General features: G+C 42.0%; 1 protein-coding gene across 3 annotated transcripts in view; it reads left to right on the top strand.

Annotated features, from left to right (window-relative positions):
• The window catches only part of VAV2 (vav guanine nucleotide exchange factor 2), a 462307-nt gene that overhangs the window by 401764 nt on the left and 40350 nt on the right, over nucleotides 1–20193 (top strand). For all 3 annotated transcript variants that reach the window (XM_072632889.1, XM_072632887.1, XM_072632888.1), the window contains exons 9-11: nucleotides 15551–15650; nucleotides 15972–16067; nucleotides 16451–16519. In XM_072632889.1, coding sequence (XP_072488990.1) covers nucleotides 15551–15650; nucleotides 15972–16067; nucleotides 16451–16519 — 265 coding nt within the window. The remainder of the gene's footprint in view (nucleotides 1–15550; nucleotides 15651–15971; nucleotides 16068–16450; nucleotides 16520–20193) is intronic.

Here is a 20193-nt window from a genome sequence, read left to right as displayed (position 1 = left end):
GAAGCTGAGGGCTCCAAGAGATGAGGGGACTTGCCCAAGGTCACCCAAGTGGGAAAAACAAGATTTAAACCTGTGGCCTCTTAACTCCAAATCTGATACTCTTTCTGTTGTCTCCCCTGCCCCTCGCCCCCGTTTTTTTCTAGTTCAGGGTAGCTCTTTCATTTTTAGTCTGATTTGGAAAACTTAAATTTACCCTGTATATGTTTTACCCTGTAAACGTGCATGTTGGAGGATCAGGTTATGCTATCACTTTCCAAACGGTGAGAGATTTATAGATGTTTTCCAAGTGAAGAGAGAAGTCAGTCTACATCGGAACACCACTAATCCTGCTTGTTAAGATACACATTAGATACACAAAGGGTCGGATCACATTGCTCCCAGTAACCCCATCCTGAAAGTGCCTGCAGCTTCATGGCTAGTCAGTAAAGTGAGCTGGCCCCATCCCCAGACACCAGTCTTGTCTCATGGTCCCCACTCCATTTACCACAAGCTTTCAAGTTTCCAAGCAAAGGGGAATATTGGGAGTGGAGTTAGACTTTCACTGTGCTGTGAAGCTTGAATGCAGTCTAAAATGACCTTCCCACACGCTACAGCTCTTTGGAGTTTTCCATTCCACCAGGGTAAGACATTTTTATTACCTTGTGTGAGCGACTTTCCTTGGTGGTGACAATTATTGAGATCCTCTGCAGTGATATCTCTTCAAACTCTCATTTAGAGCACATTTGCAAACAAACTCTGGGAGCTGCTGTCGCTGTGCAAGGAATATTAAGGATGAAGAGTCAGAGGCCAGTCGAGTGACTAACATAATTTGATGATTTCTTTTCCCTGTGTGATAATCCCAGAAGGATCAAACAGCAGCTTCAAGATGAATGGCCTCAAAAAAGTCAAAATATTTCAGTTGTCACTCACCTCTCACCCTCCTCCTCCTCCTCCCCAAATTCTGGATTCCCTCAGGTCACATCCCCGGCTCTGCCTGCAAAACTGTGTGTCTGCTTTCTGTCTAGCAAAGTCAGGACAGGCATTAAGTGAGTTTGGCAAGTGCCTTCTGACCAAAGTGATTTGTCCAGGTCCTGGGGTTCGAGCTGTTTGTTGCAGAGTAGCATTTGGAATGAGGGGATACCATCAGATGGACCCTATGGAAGAAAAGAAGGAAAGATGCGAGCCTTTGTTAAGTACCTCACAAACATTATCCCATTAGATCATTATAACAACCCTGGAAGGTAAGTTTTATTATCAACTCCATTTACAGTTGAGGAAACTGAGGCAGACAGAAGTTAACTTGCCCAGGATTACACAACGGGTAGGTATCTTAGTCAGATTTGAATTCGGGGTTTTCCTGATTTCCCTAGCCCTTTATGAGACAACTTCATAGCCAAGCTCCAGTCTAGACGGCCGGATCTGAATTCACTGGTGGTGTGTTTCCCAGCTTAACACGTATTTATTATTCATTTTGTGTCATTAATGCTCTAGTAATCCCATTGCTCTGGGATCTATGAACATGGGCTATTCCGCCAGTAAGGCGGATCCCCCATCCTTGCCTGCCTATGAGTCTTGTCTCTGTCCTCCCATAAGTGCCCCCAGGCATTGTTTGCTTTGTTTTTTCATCTCAGGGTTGCCAGAGGAGCACACAGGCTAACCATTGGTTATCCATTACTTTGTTTCATCTCGTAACCCCGCCCCAGTCTATGTTCATAAGCTGTTAGCATGGATTGTAAGGCTGAACTAGATCTTAGCATTCAAAGAACTTCAGAGCTAGACAGGACGTTAGAAGTCATAGTATCTTAGAGCAGGAGAGGATTTTAGAAGTCGGCTATCAAACACCTTGTGAAAAATAAAAAGTGATAGCTTTTGTTTTTTGTCACCTTAGTTTCCCAGTATAACACCTTTCCTTTCTATCTAGAGAGTAAAGATTACAAATGAAGAGGAAGCATGGTTTCTCCCATTGGTTCTAATTCTTCTTTATAAAATGAGTAATGTAAAAATATATTTAATATGAATATATATGTATGAACTATATCAGATTGTGCACCATCTTGGGGAGATAGGAGGGGATGGAGGGTGAGAAAATTGAGAACTCAGAATCTTATAGAACTGAATGCTGAAAACTAGAAGTAAATTAAAAAATAAAATTTTTTTTAAAATGAAAAGAAAGAGGCAGAGGGAAGCGGTTTAACAAAAATAACCAACATATCAACAAAATTTGATTTTATTTAGAGTGTTGTAGTCTCAATATTTTAAAATTTAGGAAATTGAGGCCCAGAAGGGTCAAGTGACTGGGATTCATCCAATAATAACAACAGTATGGCCTAACCTGTTGGAGTTAAGCACTTGTCTGCTCTTGAAGAGCTTGCATTTCTAATTGAAGGAGACAACATGTAAAGAAGGCTTCATGTTTATGTTTAGTTCATAGCAGATAGAAAGGCCAGTTAGGGAAAAGAGTAGTGCAGATAGCAAGACCCAGAGGATTTTGTGGAGTAATGGCAGGGCAGATGGCCCCCTACCAAGGGGATAGTGAGTTCAAGGCTTAGACTGAAAGGGAGCTCTGTGATATCTCTAGTAGCGGCAAGGATCTAAGGACCAGGATTCAGCAGGCAGTGAATATATCCTGTGCCTGTAGGAACTGGGTAGTGGGCAACCAGGGTTGGTTGGGTAAGAGTTCAGTCTGTAGCCCCCCTCAGTGGTAGGAGGTGTTGATGATGTATCTTCCTGTCTCCCACTGGCAGTTTGGGGCAAGGGAGGGAAAGATCTGAACTCCCCAAAATGACACCTGTGGAGGTGGCTAGGCTCAGTGATGAGGCTGGGGTGAGGCAGAGAAACAACACAGAGAAGTAAATATGGGAGAAATACAAAGTCATTGAGGTAGGAGGGTGTCATTAACAACTGGAGAATCGAGAAAATTGTGTTGTAGGAGGTGACACCTGAACTGAATCTTGAAGGGGCTTATTTCAGTTGAGTTATATTCTTCCTAAGGACAGAAGGTAACAGATTACCTCTCTCCTTCCAACACCACCCTATCATACACTTACAAATGCTAAGTATTCTTTAAAGAGCTATCTGCTTGTAAGAAGAGCAAATATCCTGAGTGAGGGAGACAGAAGGACTTGATTGATTGATGGATGGATGGATTTTGATTGATTGATTGTTAGTCATGACTTGAAAAATAAAAGGAAGCAGGAAAGGCTCAGCATTAACTCTTACATTATATCTTTAATTAAACAGTCCATACATCTAAAGCATATGCATCTGTTACAAGTGACTCACATAGGTATCTTGGGCTTATCTGGGCTTTGACCAAAGAAGCCCCAGGAGGTGACATGGTTTGTAATAAATATTAAGAGACTAAGAAATATAAATGTATGTAAACATATACAAGTATATATTTATATGTGTATACATACATCTAGATATGTGGGGGGGTGGTGGCACAATATGGCCTTTTCCCAGTAGAGTATGAGCTCCCCAAGGGCAGGGGACAATTTCAAATGGCTTTGTATTCTGAGTGTTTCGTATCTTTGTTATTGTCGAGTCATTTTTTCAGATACGTCCAACTAATGCTTCATGACCCCATTTGGGGTTTTCATGGCAAATAGTAGGGTAGTTTGCTGTTTCTTTCTCCAGCTCATTTTACAGATGAAGAAACTGAGGCACACAGGGTTAAGTGACTTGCCCAGAGTCATACAGCTAGTAAATGTCTGTAATATGGTCCTGGTCATTGTGGCCACAGGACAATACTGTGGAATGAGCTTTACATGAAAAATGGCTTCTCATAGTCCCCATAAATCCCTCATCTTCCCAAAGCAAAGTTTATTGTGAACAACTGAGAGAGTCATCTCCAAGTGTAACAGAATGCTTCAAGGGTAGTGATGTATAGGAAGATTGGTGGGTAGGAAGGGGCCAGGTGGGAAAGAACTTGAACACAAAGGAATTTTCATTTAGTTTTAGAGACTAATGGAGGGTCACTAGAATTTATTGAGTGAGGTTGAGGTGACTTGGTCAGTCCTATACTTTAGGAAAACCACTTTGGCCATTTTGTGGAGAATAGATTGGATTGGACTTGAGACATAGAGACCAATTAGATGTTTGTTGCCATCTTACAAGATGAAGAGTAGAGGGCCTAAACTAGGGAGGTGGTTGTTTGAGCAGGCAGAGGGTGTTCTTGTATATTTTATATACAAGAAATGTTGTGAAGGTAGAAATGACAAGATTTGACAATTGATTGGAGATATGAGAAAGAGAGAGTAGAAAAGTCAAGGATGACATATCAAGGTTGTAAATCTGGTTGCCTGGGAAGATGGCAATTACTCTTGACAATAACTGAGAAGTTCAGAATAGGAGAGGATTTGTGGTGGGCTAGGGGTGGAGATAATGAGCTCTTCTTGTCTTCTATTGATTTGATGTGTCTATGGAACATCCAATTCAAAATGTCTAAGAGACAGTAATATAGAACTAGGGCTCAGGAGAAAAGCTTAGGTTAGATATAGAGATCTGGGAGTCATCAACATAGAGATGGCATGGAAATGTGTTTTGCAAAACTACACATATATAACCTATGTCAAATTGCTTGTCTTCTCAGTGGAGGGGGGGAAGGGAGAGAATTTGCAACTCAAAATCTCAAAAAAATGTTAAAATTGTTTTTACATGTAATTGGAGAAAAATAAAATATTAGATTATATTTTTAAAAAAAGAAAAAATAGAGATGATAATTGAACCCATGAGACCTGATGAGATCACCAAGTAAAGATCACCAAGAATAGAGAGAAGAGAGAAGCAGATCTGGAATGAGGACTTGGGGTCACCACAGTTACCATAGCATGCATAAAATATTGAGCAAAGGAGTCTAAGAAACACTGGTGGAGAAGATGGGAGAACCCAGAAGGAGCAGTGTCCTGAAAATCCAGAGAGGAAGGAGCATCTAAGAGGGGAAAGTGATGAGAGATGCTGCAGACATCAAGAAGGATGATTGAGAAAAGGATGTTAGATTGGACAATTAATAGGTTTTAGTAACTTTAGGGAGAGCAGTTTACACTGGCTTGCAGCTGGAAGCCAGGTTGCAGAGGATGTAAAAGATCAGCAAAGGAGAAGAAATCTTGATTACTTTTGTGGGGAATTTAGCCAAGAAGGGGAGGAGAAATATAGAATGATAGCAGAGATGGAGAATCTTGTGAGGGCTTTTTTTTTAATGATGAGGGAGACATTAGCATCGTTGTAGGCAGCAGGGAAGGAACTAGTAAAGAAGAGACTGAAGATTGGAGAGATAGTGGAGATGATTGTGGGGTCAGTCTACAGGAAAACATGGAGAGAAGGGAGCAAGGGGTTGGTCTTAGGGGCCATTTCTTTACAGATTAGAAGAATTAGTAATGGCTGATCTCAGAGGGATATGAGGGATAAAGGGAAAAGAGAGAGCTCCAGGAGAGTTGTTTCATTTTTCTTCTCTGCAGTATGAGGTAAAGTTTTATATTTAATTTTAGAGGCTAATAGAGGGTTACTGGAGATTATTGAGTGAGGGTAAGGTTACTTGGTCAGACTTAGACATTAGGAAAATCACTTTGGCAATTTTATGCCAAAAGGTTGAAAGAGCAGGGGCAGGGATGCATTAAATTGATATGCCTTAATTTTTCAACCTTTCCCCAATCGATGGGCACTGACTTTGTTCCTCACTTCCATATAAGAGTGATGCTATCCCTTTTGTTTTAGGGGGGGGTATCTGTTGGACCTTTTTCCCTCTCTTTAACTTCCTTGGGAGTATATTCTAACTGAGATTTTTTTGTATCAAAGCATAAAGAGAGTTAGTCACTTTTCTTGCATGATTCCAAATTGAAATCAGCTCTTTTAGAAGTTCTGTTTACAGTGAATCAGTGTGCCTGTCTTCTCACAGCCTCCCCCCAAATACAGTATTCTCATCTTTTCTCATTTTTGTTATTTTGCATGGAGAGAGGTGAAGCCTCACCATTGTTTTAATTCATATTTCTCACTCTTACTGACTTGGAGTATATTTTCATGTGGCAATTTATAGTTCCAATCAATTTTTATAAAGGGTGGGGGGCAGGGTCCATCACTCCACACCTGGAACTCACATTACCAATAACAGCTGTTTTGAAGAGGTCACTAGTCTAGAGACTGCTAAGCCATCCTGGAACCTGCCCAGTAAAAGGATGGATACAAGATGCTGAACCTGATATGGGAACCTGGCTTTGGCAAAGGCATAAAGAAATGGCCTGACAGACTTAGGCCCTATCCAGCTGTTTAAGCCACACTGAGGACAACATTCACTGTTATGTCTTAGTCAGTTGACCTCTCTCAAACATAGGCTTTTCCTGGAAGGTTCTTTGTAAGGATACCTCTCTCAAGGGAACCCTCCCTCTCTATAAGTGGGGCACTGGTTACTTCCTGACAGGACTGTCTGACTTTTCATGGGGCCAAGAAGGGATGGATCTTATGGCCTTAGGAGAGTGGGAGAACTTTGTCCAGTTGGCCTCTTCCCTTGTGGTGGGGCTTGAGTTCCTGGTCTCTGGTAGGGCTGCTGAGGGGTGGAGTTGGGGGGGTAGGGTGAGGCTAGCTAACTGACTTTTAGAAATCATCTTATTCCAGCCACTACAAGTCTGGACTTAACAGATTGCCGTTTACATTCTAGGTAACACTTTCCCAGGCTTCTGTCACACTGAAACCTGGATACAGCTTGGCACATCAGCCCCTAAACTAAACAAGAACTTGAATTTTAGTGTCAGCTAATGACATAGCACTAAGGAGATACTGTCAACTGAGGCTGATCCTGTCTGTCTCTTCCCTACCCAACTTCTTCATTCTCATGCCTTAGTTAGGCTTCTTTTGTCTGGGGGTGGAGGAGGGAGAGATCCATTTTGTACCATTTTCTCCCACCTCTAATTCTTCTTTGTGGATCTTTACCTCTCCAAATCCCAACCATCCTTCAAAGATCAGCTAAAAATTTCATCTCCTAACTGACAACTGTCTTCTTTCCTCCAGCCCAAGGTGATCTCCTCTTCCTTTGAACTCCCGTGGAGTGTACACTTTGATGGGGTCCTTTTTCCTCACTAGATCTCAATTTCCTCATCTTTTAAAATGAGAGGTTTGGATTAGATGATAGCTAAAGTTCCTTCTAATTTTAGATCTGGGATCCTGTGACTGGATGATCTCCAAGTTACTCCTAGATCAGTCTTCTATATGCCATACCATCTCCCAGTTGGCTCTTCAAATCCAGCACTCTCTCCCCTGCGCCATCTTCCCTCCTGACTTTGGGAAAGGTGTGTCAACCCAACTTGGGATGGATGCAGTCATTCTCTTCAGATATATGAGAGGCTATCTGGTGGAAGAGATTGAATCTGCCTTTTCCTCAACCACTTAAACCCACAATGGGTATCCTGGTCTAACTACAAGTGATGACATGGAAAGGTGCTGATGGTCTCAGTGATATATCCAGGAGTTGGTTCTTGGTTGGGTGGGTCCATATTAACATGTTTGCACAGTGCTGTGATATCAGTCTTATGATATCATGAAATAAATATTCATCTGTGGACATTTCTGGTTATCTAAGAATATTTCATCCATATACACTGATTGGAAGGCTGGCCTATGTACCTATTTATATCTCTATACTTAAGATAGTTATCCAGCCAGGTGGTGCAGTGGATAAAGCACTGAACCTGATGTTAGGAAGACCTGAGTTCAAATGTGACCTTTGTTACTAGCTTTGTGATCCTGATCAAGTCACTTAAGCTTGGTCTGCCTCATTTTCTTCTTGTAAATGGGGATAGTAATAACACCTGTCTCCCAGGGTTGTTATCAGGATCAAATGAGATAATAATTGTTAAATATTTAGAACAGTGCTTGGGCTATAGTAAGTGCTACACAAATGTTAGCTGCTGTTATTCTGATTCCTTCTTTGTCTGCTCCTAGCTATATCCCCTACAGGATCAGTAAAATGAGAGAGATGGACTAGATCATGTTCTTCTTAGCCAATTTTTGTGCATCTTAGATCCCTGTGACAGTCTGGCAAAGACTGTGGTCCCTTTCTCAAAATATTTTTAAAAGCACAAAATTAAATACATAGGATTATTTTAAGAAGCCCCAATTATACTAAAATAATTTTTTTCCATCCAAAATCACAGACCCCTCAAAACCTATCCACAGACCCCTTGGACTTCTGTGGATTCCAGATTAACCTCATATGCTAGACAGTCTCTAAGGTCCCTTTAAGCTTTTAACAGTCTGTGATCAGAGGTCCTTTTCAGTTTTCATGTTCTATATCTTCAGGTCACTTTCAGCTCTAACACTGAATTCAAAAGTCCATTCCTGTTGTAACATGCTGTGATTTATGTTCTCCCCTGGAAAGAGTGTGAAAATCAGAGAATTGCAAAATGTTCCCAAAGTAAATAACAATGGAGAGATTCTTCAAGCCTGAGGCAGCTGTTCCTTGTGGGTGAATGGTCCCTTGCCCAATCTCAAGAGCCTTCTGCCAAAGGCTGGCCTAGCCAAAAGGAAAGGTCAGGGATCATTATATTGAGAGAGAAGTACAAAATGGGCCAAGGGATACAGTAGGAGCACAGACCTAAGGGAATTTACCCTTCATAATGCATCAGGCATCCCTAGCCAGAACCTCAGCCAGAGTGCAGAGTCCAAAAGAGGGGTATTTTCCTAAAGAGGACTAGAAAGTGCCTATACTTAGTAACTTAATGAACATTCCAGCATGCCCACCAATGCCAGGGAAAGGAAAAAGGCAAATACCTTTATGCTTTCTGGCTAGTTTAGACCATGGGTCACAGACACTTGTACAATTCAGACTCTTCCCTCCCTGGGAATTCATATAGATGCTATGTGCTATGGGTCTACAGAGCACATATTGTGATTGCTGTGCTGAGCAGATGGCAGCACCTGCCTCACTGGGAAGAGAATTAGGCGATTTAATTTACTGAATTTTGTGTGAACTAGCCCTTCCAGAATTTTCAAGTATCTTCTATTAGATAACTCACAGAGTAAATAGACAATGATATTAGGATGCATTTGGGTTGTTAAAGAGAGAAGAAGAACGTGAGGCAAAGGGAACTCTGAACCCCAAAGGAGTGTTCTGTGCCCAGGTGTCATTGTTCAGGGGACGAGATGCTTCTTGGAGCATTAAGACTAGTGCCAGAGGCAAGTGACCCAGATGACAGGGGGAGGACATAAGTTCATGCTATGCAGGGAAAGAACCATACCACACAGGGCTTTACACATGATTTAGAAATCTAGGCTCTTGTTTTGTGCTAGACTTGAGAAGAAAAGACTTAGGATGGAGGTGATCACTCTCTTCAAATATTTGATGGGATATCCTGAGGAATAAGGATTAGGTTTATTCTGTTTAGCCTGTAAAGGTAGAACCAGAACTATCAAGATAGATTTCATCTCAACAGGAGGGGCTTCCTAACAATTCAAGCTTTCCAAAAGTGAAATGAGCTGCCTTGGGAAGTCATGAAGTCTCCATGTCTGAATGTCTTCAAGCAGAAGTTAGGTGACCGTTTGTTGGGTTTGTTGTAGACATTAGTTCATCAGTGTTGCACACCAGTTCCATAACAACATACTTATATGAGTTCTGAATCATAAACAATGCTCTTGTGCTTTCCTAGTCACCAGTGGAGTGAAATAGATCTATGTGCTTGCTCCCATGCTTTTTAGTATGATGTTTTCAGAAATGTTGTCAGACTTCTTTAATGATGATGGAAATGGCATCGAGGCTGGCTACCACACTGATAGGAAATTATTTAACTTAGAAAAGCTACAAGCCAAGATTAAAGTGGAAGGAAAGTTAGTGTATGATTTTTTTTCACAGGTTATTGTGCCTCTCTCCTATAGTAATGATAGAGGGAGAGCGTGAGGGTGAGGGGACTATTCACAGATTATGTTTGTCCTTAGTTCTCAAAGAGGACCATGACATCAGGGAATGATGACATGGCTTGCAGTTGACTTGGATTTGAGTGATGGAGGGCTGTGCAAGGTCACCAGCCTCACTTTCTCCTCCAGAGCCATCTGAGTCCAACTGTGCATGATTTCAAACTGGAAAGTAGAGAAATGGGTTAGAGGAAGAGGTTCCCTGTGTCAGCAAGATGGCTGATGAGAACATCTTTGGAAAGTCAAGTAGAATATGACTGAAGCCAACCCAGATACAGTGAAACACCAGAGGCCCTCACCAACCAGGCCAGCAAAAACATGGTCTTTTAGACTTTCTCAGCATTAACTTCGTTGATTATTCATTGTGTTGCTCTTTGATATTTTGGTAATGCACCTTTTTTGACTTCAATTTGGTGACATTTGGTCAAGTTGGGAGTAATTAAAATTCAGGTTGGTGATCTGAGTGCTCTAGTCTTCTGCCATTCAGCTGTGAATGAGTAGAAAAGGAGGTGGACTGACTGTGTAGGAGGAGTCAGTCAGACAGGACCATGTCCCTGGAGTATTACAGAAGATTTAGGGAAGATTCTACAAAGAAGAATCTCTAGAGAAGATGAGAAGGCCTGAATAGGTTGTGTTTGGTAATAGTGAAGGGCTCACCTATATTATAGATCCGTCAGATTATAAAGTTAGAGAGAGCAGTGGGAGTCTCTCTAACACAATACAGAGGGGACAAAAAATGAGATCATAGATATGAATGTGATTTGGAAAGCCCTTCTGTTACCAGTCTCTTTCATTGCTTTTCTCCAAAACCTAACTTTCCTTAGGGTTGGGGATTTTGTCATGTTGTATTTTAGGAATTCCCCTTCTCAGTGGGAAGTGGGGGTGTACCTTGGAGTACTGACAGGGCCTTTTTAACAGATTGGAGGGCAGCTGTACCTGAGGAGAGATGGGAGAGGAAACCTTGAGGATCAATATGTATTATGATAGCTTTCCTAAGACTTGAGAGCGTTCTGTAAAGCCCCCTGCTCCATTCTTGCCTTGAAGGTTTCCAAATTTCTTGAGTAACAGGGAGACAGGAATGGGCAGCTCAGTGACATTTAATACCTGATTACACAAAGGTTTGATCTGCCCAGACACAGCCATCTGGGCACTAGAGAGACAGGGAGCAAACTGGGTATTGTTTGGAGTGTTGGTACTGGTGGTAGAGGGTGGGGAATCTGGAAGAAAGGACTTTTCCTGGACTGGCAACTGCTTAAGTCCCCTTTATCATCCTTCCTGCCCCATTCCCCACATAGAAAACCACTAAAACTTTTGTTTGTGCTCTGAAAAGAAAAATCCTTCCAATTAGAAAGAATTTTGTGTATAGTTTTTTTTTTTTTTATCAACCTCTACATCAAAATTCCCGCTTTAATAGCATATTTGCCTGAGCTAAAGCCAAGGGTCAGATTCCTGTCCTAGGCAGAGCCTCCTGCACAGCTGTGAAAAGCAAGTTAGAGCAGCGATGGTGACATGGTACATTGCCACCGTATTGTGAAACAGTTTATGTTTCACTGAATAGTTTTAGACAAGACAGGATCTTTTCTTGCCAAGTCTTTTCCTGTTGACTTTTTGCATTCTCCTGCCACACAGCAGCTTCTTCAAAGTCAAGCCTAGCCAGATGTGACAGCAAATGAAAAGTGCTGGACAGAAGGAGCAGTTTCTTCCATATATGCACACTGTATGCTGTGCATATGTAGGGAGCTAGGAAGAGCCTCTCAAGAAATGCCACCCATGTCCTGAAGCAACCTCACACACTTGTGTGTGAAATGATGACCTCACTAGAGGCAGAGTGGTGAGTGGAGGAGAAAGAACACCATATTTGAAGTCGAAGGGTCAGTGTCTGAAGCTTGGTGCTGCTACTACTAATGCCTAGGAACAATCTACATGGTACCATGGAAAGGATAATGACTCTGGATTTCCAGCTCCTGGGTTCAAATTCTACTTCTGAGATTACCTGTATAACATTGGGAAAATCACAACCACACTGGATCTGTTCTTTCTCCATATTAACTTAATCAACAGGCCACTGCCAGATGAAAATTGTAAGGTGAGGAGGTTGGATTAGATTGGCTTTTAAGGTCCCTTCCATTTTGGGTTTCAGTTTTCTCAACTAAAGTAAAGGGTTGGATGGAAAATGTAGATGTTTCCTTTCAGCTGAAAGGCTTTTGATCTCAAAGTGTATTTCAGGACCACTGGTGTTATTATCTGCTTATGGGTTTAGGAAGCAAGTTTTCAGCTCTGATATAGTACAGGGATTTGGGGCTCATTCAACCCTCAGACTGGACTTTTCAACATCCTTAAGTACTCACTCAGATCCAGTCTACCCTCCCCCCTCAAATGTAGACCTCCAGAAAAAGTCATACCAGCTGCAGCCTTCAGACTGTATTTCATAAGCCAATTTTAGTGTAAGCCACACAGTCACAATTAGAGATGGAGAAAGAATGATGAGATCATCTTGTTTGGGTTCCCAGACGTTGCTCCTAGCTTTCCCAGGACACAGGGATAGATGGAAAACCTCCAGGCCTTTGTCCATACAGCTTAACCATTCTATCAAATGCCTCCTGATTCCATCCAGGATCTTGGATCACACTATGATGCACAGATACATGGTACATGAGGGCCTGGAGCCTTCAAGGGATACTTGCAAGGTAAATTCATCTATATTTCCTAATCTGATGTTCACAACATTCCTGACCTGTATTCTTTGACCAAGGAAGGAGAAGAAGGAAGAAGAGTACACTTTTGAAAGTATATTTTAGGACTACAGTTCCATAGAGCAGTTGTAGCACTGGAGTGGGAAACATTCAGTACTTATGCACTTAATGCGCTCCTATTTGCTGGGTGCATTAGAAGGGAAGAGAAGAAAAAGAAGGTCTCTGTGCCTTCAATTAGCTTATAATCTAGTTGGGGAAAAAAACATGAGCAACCAAGAGAACAAATTCTGGTTTGTGGTCTAGATTCCAGTTACTGAAAGAGTTCAGAGGAAGGAAAAAGTACAGGGGGCTGAAATTTTTAGGAAGGTTTTCTGTAAGAGAGGAAAGGGGAAGGGAATAAATAGGGAGAGAGCATTCCAAGCAAGAAGGAGAAACAGAATCAGGAAAAGTGGTGGTGATAATGGAGGGGACCTCAGAAGTACTTCCAGTGCCTTTGATCATACTGTGATGCACAGCTATGTGGTACATGAGGATCTGGAGCCTGCAAGGGCAAATTCCTTTGTGCTTCCTAATCTGATGCTCACAGTTTCCCTGACCTGTATCCATTGGCTAAGGAATGAGAAGAAGGAAGGGGAGTCAAACCTGAATTTGTGTCATGGATCCCCTGAGCAACATCTCTGACAAGGGGCTCCTTGGCCTCTACTTGAAGACCTCCAGTGATTGTGAACTTAGTACCTCCTAAGGAGCTGCCTTCTCTACTGCTGGACAGCTCCTATCAGTAGGAAGTTTTCCTTCCTATCAAACCTTTACCTGCTTTTTTTGCCACATTGCTCCTAGGTCTGACTTTCAAGAAGAAATTAAAAACCTCTTTCATGTGACGGCCCTTTAGAGTCTTGAATACAGTCTGCGAGTTCTCTCTACGTTCTCCTTTTCTTCAGGTTTAGCAGTCACAGTTTCTTCAATTGACTCATCTATGACAAGACCCCAGGACTATCACCATCCTTTCCATTATCTTATGAATGTTTTTCAGTTTCTAGGTGTCCTGCCTAAAATGTGTGGCTCAGAAGTAAATACTTTATTTTAGATAGAATCTGACCAGGACAAAGGACTGTGGGAATGTCACCTCCCTCATTCTGGCCCTATAGTGGCCTGAATGCAGTTTAATTAGTGTTGATTTTTATGGCTCTTGTGTCATATTATTGGTTGATATCAATCTTGAAATTCCAAAAGGCCCCAGATCATTTTTTTTCTTCTTCACATGAACTAGGTCTCAATACCTTGCTAATCCTGTATTTGTAAGATTGAGGTTGTATGGACATCTAGAATCCAAATTCAGGAATTTACAGTCATTCCTATTCAATTCCATCCTTTTGAATTGGATCCATTGTTCAAGTCTTTTGGGTTAACCTGGTGAGAGTTGGATTTCCAGGAGGGAGGAAGGGGAAGAAGGATTGGGTTAAGTAGTGTCAGACCACTTTGTGGAAGGCTCTGAAAGTTGAGTAGAGTAGTCTGGCCTTACAGTAGGAGGCCCAGGGGTTGGGAAGAAGAACAATGCAGAAGGTGATCCCAGGTCAGCCAACTAGGGTCCATGCCCTGAAGGGCATCATGAAATCCACAGCAGCAACTGATTTATGCCAAGATGTGGTCACCTATGTGTGTGTTCATCCTTTGTTGCCAAAGAAGACCATACCATCAGAGAAATAATGACATGATTTGCACTTGATTTTGTTTTGAGTGAGGGAGGGCTGTGCAGGTCACCAGCCTCACTTCTCCTCCAGAACCATCTGAATCCAGCCAATATGATGACCAGATATTCATCAGGATGACCAGAGAGACCCATGATGAGGCAATTGGGGTTAAGTGTCTTGCCCAAGGTCACATAGCTAGTGAATGTCAAGTGTCTGTGATGAGATTTGAACTCAAGTCCTCCTGATTCCTGCACTGGTGCTCTATCCACTATACCACCTAGCTGCTCTGTGGTCACCTATATGTTGCTAACCAAATACTTTTCCAGAAAGTCAGCAAGCATTAGACCAATGAAAATACCTAAACCAAATGGTCTCATAGCCCCCAGACTTAGTTATTCCTGACTCATGAATTCAAGTTGAGAATCTACTCTTTCATACCTGTCCCATCCCCATTCAAGACCCTTCACAAAAAGTTATATAGTTTTAAAAGTTATATACTGCAATCTTTAGGGATACTAATCTTAGAGAAATGAATAAGGGTGAATTAGGAGTGGGTTCAGGAGAGACTCAATGGGCAGACTGTTTAGGAAAGAAGACTTGCTCAACACAAGTGATTTTCCCATGATTCAGGTCAAGTTATTCTTAAAATTGAACAGATCCCTAGGAACCTGGGACAGAGAGTATCAAGCCATCTACAACTGTTCCTATCCAACCTTGAGGGATGGGGGAGGGGGCAAGCAGGGATAAAAATGGAAGGTTCTCTCTGACCCAGACCCAATGATCCTTATAAGGAAAAGTTCTAAGCATATAAAAAAAATAGAACTATAAATAATATTGTCAAGTCATTAGATTATGGCTTATTGCAAATATGTGTATATTATTATACATAGAAGTGCATGTGCACACAAACACAATTTTAATAGTCCGCAAGCCTTTGTTAAATGCTTACGATATCCTAAATGCTAAGTGCTAAGGATACAAAGAAAGACTGGAACATAGAATTTCTCTCAAGAATTGCATATTATAACAAGGGAGACAACATGTAAACAACTCCATACGTGTAAGCTATACATCCATTATAAGTGGAAGGTAATTTCAAAGGCCCTGGGCGCTAGAAAAGGCTTCCTACCGAGGGTGGAATTAGAGCTGAGTTTTGAAGGAAGCCAGAAGATAGACGTGATGTCAAGTGTTTCTTATTTAATTTGTGATTTCTTGTGTGTATCTGTGTGTGTGTGTGTGTGTGTGTGTGTGTGTGTGTATGTACATGTGGTGTTGGTGTCTTGCTCCCTTCAGGCTACTGATCTATGGGGAATATTGCAGCCACATGGAGTACGCCCAGAACACTCTGAACCATCTTATTGCCAATCGAGAAGATTTCAGGCAAAAAGTAGAGGTAATGTGGGGCATGAGGGTACTTTTGATTCAGTTTTCCTAACTGCAAAATGGGTATTTAAATGTCATTTTGATATTCTGTAATGTAGCTCTCACATTTGAAGGTCCAATCCAGCCTTAAGATTCCATGATTTAAGGAATTAGTCAATAGGTTCTTCCTTTAATGGAGAGATCTAAGTTTCAAAGATGTACAAGACATATGAGCTGGGATCCAGAATTTGTCTCTTTACCCTGGATCTACAGAGGAATAGAGGGACATGGGGTAACTTTTCCCTGAACAAAATTAAATTCAGAACATTTGTTCCTCTGTGGTCACTCTTAGGAATGCACCTTGAAGGTCCAAGATGGGAAGTTTAAATTGCAAGATCTGTTAGTAGTGCCAATGCAACGAGTTCTGAAATATCACCTCCTACTGAAGGTAAGTGCCCATCAACCACAGACCTTCTATTGAGATGGGAGCTAAAAGGACCCTGAGAATGGAGACTTCCTGGTAGGCACATCACGCAGCGTGAGTGACTTATAACAAAATCATCATGCATTTGTTAGCTCAGCATGGAATATACTGCGTTTTTTGGAGCTCTACTCTGGATCAACTTGCCACAAGATTTGGAAAATAAACATAAATTTCAGGTTTATAATCAAATGCTTCTGATTGGTCTGCTAGAGCTAGCAAACTGAAATATGCTTATAGGTGGGTGGGAAGTTCTGTTACTAGAGCCATGCAGTGTAACATACCAGAATTGTGTTATGGACAGTGGTGTATGAAACTGGGAAATAGTAACACTCCCTCAACCCTTTCAGGAACTCCTCAGCCACTCTGCAGATCGTCCGGAGAGACAGCAGCTCAAGGAAGCACTGGAGGCCATGCAGGTAGCTGGGTTAATTAGGATGGGAGTCAATTCTCAAAAGAGAAGCTATAAGGAACACAAACAATCAGAGCAAGAGTACTGTTAAAACAAGGGTTCTTAACCTTTTTTGTGTGTTGTACCTGAAAATTTTTGAAATCGGTAAAGCCTGTGGATTCCTCCTCAGAATAATGTTTTTAAAATGCATAAAATGAAATATATCAGATTGCCAAGGAAACCAAAAGTTAGTGAAAATAGAGGTGAAATTTCTTTCCCATCCATGTCCAAGGACTCCCTAAAATCTATCAGTTGATCCCTTGTGGGAGTCAGTAGACTCCTGGCTAAAAGTTCCTGCTTTAGAACCACTTTCTCTCTAGTCAGTGGAATTACAAACCAGATGAGTCCGTGCTGGATTCCATACTGGGGGCTGCAGTTACTCAGCAAGACGAACAAGTCTTGTCACAGAGAAGGCAGGACCTATAGTATAGTGCATTATAGTGAGCTTGTGGTGAAGCCAGCTGCCCTGTCACTGCAAAGTGACTCTTGGAAGCTTGGGGTATCATCTTATCTGGAGCTCAATGTAGTGTAACAGGGAAAGTGCCTCATGAGAAGCAGCAGGTGGACAGAGAATCTACCTGCAGGAGAAATCTTTCAACTTCCCTCCCTCTCTCCCCAACACACACGTATGCAACCCACAGACAAGCACACACACACACACACACATGCACACACACACACACCCTACATGGACATACACATGAACACATTACCACCATCATCACTTATTTTTCTTAAATATTTACGGCAATGTGCTGAGCTGAGGTGTGTGGGGGTGGTAGGAGAAACTGTAATCCTTATATTTGTGGAAATGGTCTGGTAGAGGAATAAGACACCAATGCATATTACAAATTGTGTGTGTGTGTGTGTGTGTGTGTGTGTGTGTGTGTGTGTGTGTGTGTGTGTGTGTGTAGGCAACATGAAGTAGTGGATAGAAAACTGGCCTCAGAACTGAGTCCAGTTCCCACTTTATCTCTTTCTCCGTCTCCCCCCCCCCCCAGTCTCTCTGTCTCCTCTGTCTCTCTCTCTGTCTCTCTCTCTCTCTCTCCTTCCCTTCCTCTCTCTCTCCCTTTCCTGGCTTCTTGACCCTGGACAAATCACTTAACCTCTCATTGCTCTAGGCAAATCTCTTCATCTGGAAATTGCAGTGAAAAGTGTGGACTTGCATTAGTAAAGGAATTCTCTACCCTCCCAGCAAGTCAGAAGCCCAAACCCTATCTCTCTATGTGTGGGTGGGTGAGCGTGATCTACGATACAGGAAAGGTAGTATGGTCTAGTGGATCGAGGGTGGGCCTTGATTCAGGAAGACCCAGGTTCAGGTCTAAGTTTGTGCCTCTCAAACATCCTGACCATGTGACCAGCTTCTCAGTGTGAAACCCCCACCCCCACCCCCAGGTAACTCATCACTGATCTGAATTACCACATATGCCCCACACAGGTGAAATACAGATCTGGACTATGCGTAGGTGAATATGTATAGATTACAGATAAGAGGTATTAAGTGAGATTATATAAAGTCCTCTGAAAGCCTTAAAGTGTTATATAAATGCTAGATATTATTGATATTATTATAATCCACTTTGCAAATGAGGAAATTGAAGACCAGAGTCAGTGCCTTGCCCAAGGTCTCACAGCTAGTGGGCAAGAGGCCGACTTTGATCCTACATCTTGGCCTCCACATCCAGCCTTTCTGCTGCACCATTCATTCATTTACAATTCTGTGTCACTCTAGGATATATAAAATGCTTACCTCACATTGTCCCTGTGAAAGTATTGTCTGGACATTTTATAGATGGGAAAATAGATAATCTCTCAGAGAAATGAAGTGATTTGTCCACATTTGCACATCTGTTTAAGTGTAAGAACCAGAATTTGAACCCAGATCTCCAGATCCCAAAACTAGCAACTTTTTCCACCTAATAATAAACAATGATTTTTTTAGAGAGCTACACAACAAAGTTCTGTGTAAAGTCTAAACTGGAAGGTTTGTCCTTACCAGGGATAGGGGATCATACACTAGCCCTCTTGGGTTCAAAAGGCTCATCATTGTCAATCATTCCCAGAGATGGCTGATAAGTGGTTTAGTTCACAGAACACAGAATCACATTTTTTACTCTTCCCCTTCCTGCTACCCCCTTAACCTGAGGTTCATCAGAGGAACTGAAACTAGCTTCAGTATTACTGAAACCCTGTCTTCTTGGCAGAAATACCTTTCCTTGATGGGCAGGTCTGGCCCCTGGATGTGTTTTTTCCCCTTCCCCCTGTTTCTCTAACACCTTCTTTAAAAGACTTAATTTTGATTTATAGGAGCACCTGACTGCTGCCTGACCTAGAAGCTTTACCCCTTTAGCAAGGAGAGAGAGATGTTGGGAGTCCTTTAAGTGAATGTTGTCTGAAAGATGTTATGGTTTTATCTGCCGCTTTACTTCCCTTTGTTCAGACAAGTTCAGGGGCCTCTGGGCTGTGAAGGGAGATTCAGGTTGAATCCGTTATTTAAAAAAAGAAAACTAACGGCTTTGGAGAAGAGAAGATCGTGTGTGTGTGTGTGTGTGTGTGTGTGTGTGTGTGTGTGTGTGTGTACATGTGTGTATGTGTATGTTTGTGTGTGTTTGTGTGTATGTGTGTGTTTGTGTGTGTGTGGTAGAGAGACAATAATGATTCTGATTCTGATACTGTGGTAGTATAAATCATACAACTGTGTTGTTGGAAGAGACCTTGGGGTCATCTTGTCCAGCCTCTTCACAGGAATCCCCCTCTAGAGCAACCCTGATGGGTAGCCAGGCAGCCCACGATTAAACAGAGTGACCTGAGGCAGTCAAACCTGCTTTTGAAACACTCCAGTGTGAGATTTGTGTAAGCTCAGATGCCACAGCTCCAAGTTCATCACTCTTTGCAGTATGCCAGAAGTCACTTTACAAAGAGTGGTTTGATGGACTATCTCTTCCTTATTTTGAATGACAATCTGCTTCCTTCTGACTTCCATCCATTCATTTTCATTTACTCTGTGGGACAGAATCGTAGTCACTGAAAAGGCAGTGATAATGATACAGGTCAGCTAGTACAACTTGACCTGCTCAGGAAAATTCTGCAGTTCTTCTAAATCTAACCTTTTTCCCTATGGGGCAGCATTTCAGATATCTGAGGACACTGATCATTCTCCTTTGCCTTTACTGCTTCAAACTCAACGTTCCCAGTTCTTCCAACTTTTGTTTGAAAGACCGTAAGATCATAGATTTAAGACAATGATGGACCTTAGATTCTGTCCAGCTCAACTACTACCTCATTGTACAGAGGAGGAAACTGAGGTTCCAAAATTTTAATTGACTTAGCTAGGGGCACATAGCTACTTGTCAACCCTGATCTTCCTGGCTCCAAGTCCAGCACTCTATCCTTTGTTACCTAACCTTTCTTCACCCTTTTGGTCTTCCTAGAGTTAGTCCAGTCTGTCAGTGGTTCCTTTGAAAATTTGCCTTCCAGAGGCAGCTAGGTAGCACAATGGATAAAGCACCAGCCCTAGAGTCAGGAGGATCTGAGTTCAAATCCTACCTCAGACACTTACTAGATGTGTGATCCTGGGCTAGTCACTTAACCCCAATTGCCTCCAAAAAAAAGAAAGAAAAGAAAGCTCGCCTTTCATAATTG

The sequence above is a fragment of the Notamacropus eugenii genome, chromosome 1, assembly GCF_028372415.1.
Source record: "Notamacropus eugenii isolate mMacEug1 chromosome 1, mMacEug1.pri_v2, whole genome shotgun sequence".
Lineage (NCBI taxonomy): Eukaryota > Metazoa > Chordata > Mammalia > Diprotodontia > Macropodidae > Notamacropus > Notamacropus eugenii.
Note: the sequence above shows the minus strand (reverse complement) of the source record. Positions and strands in the feature narration are given on the sequence as shown.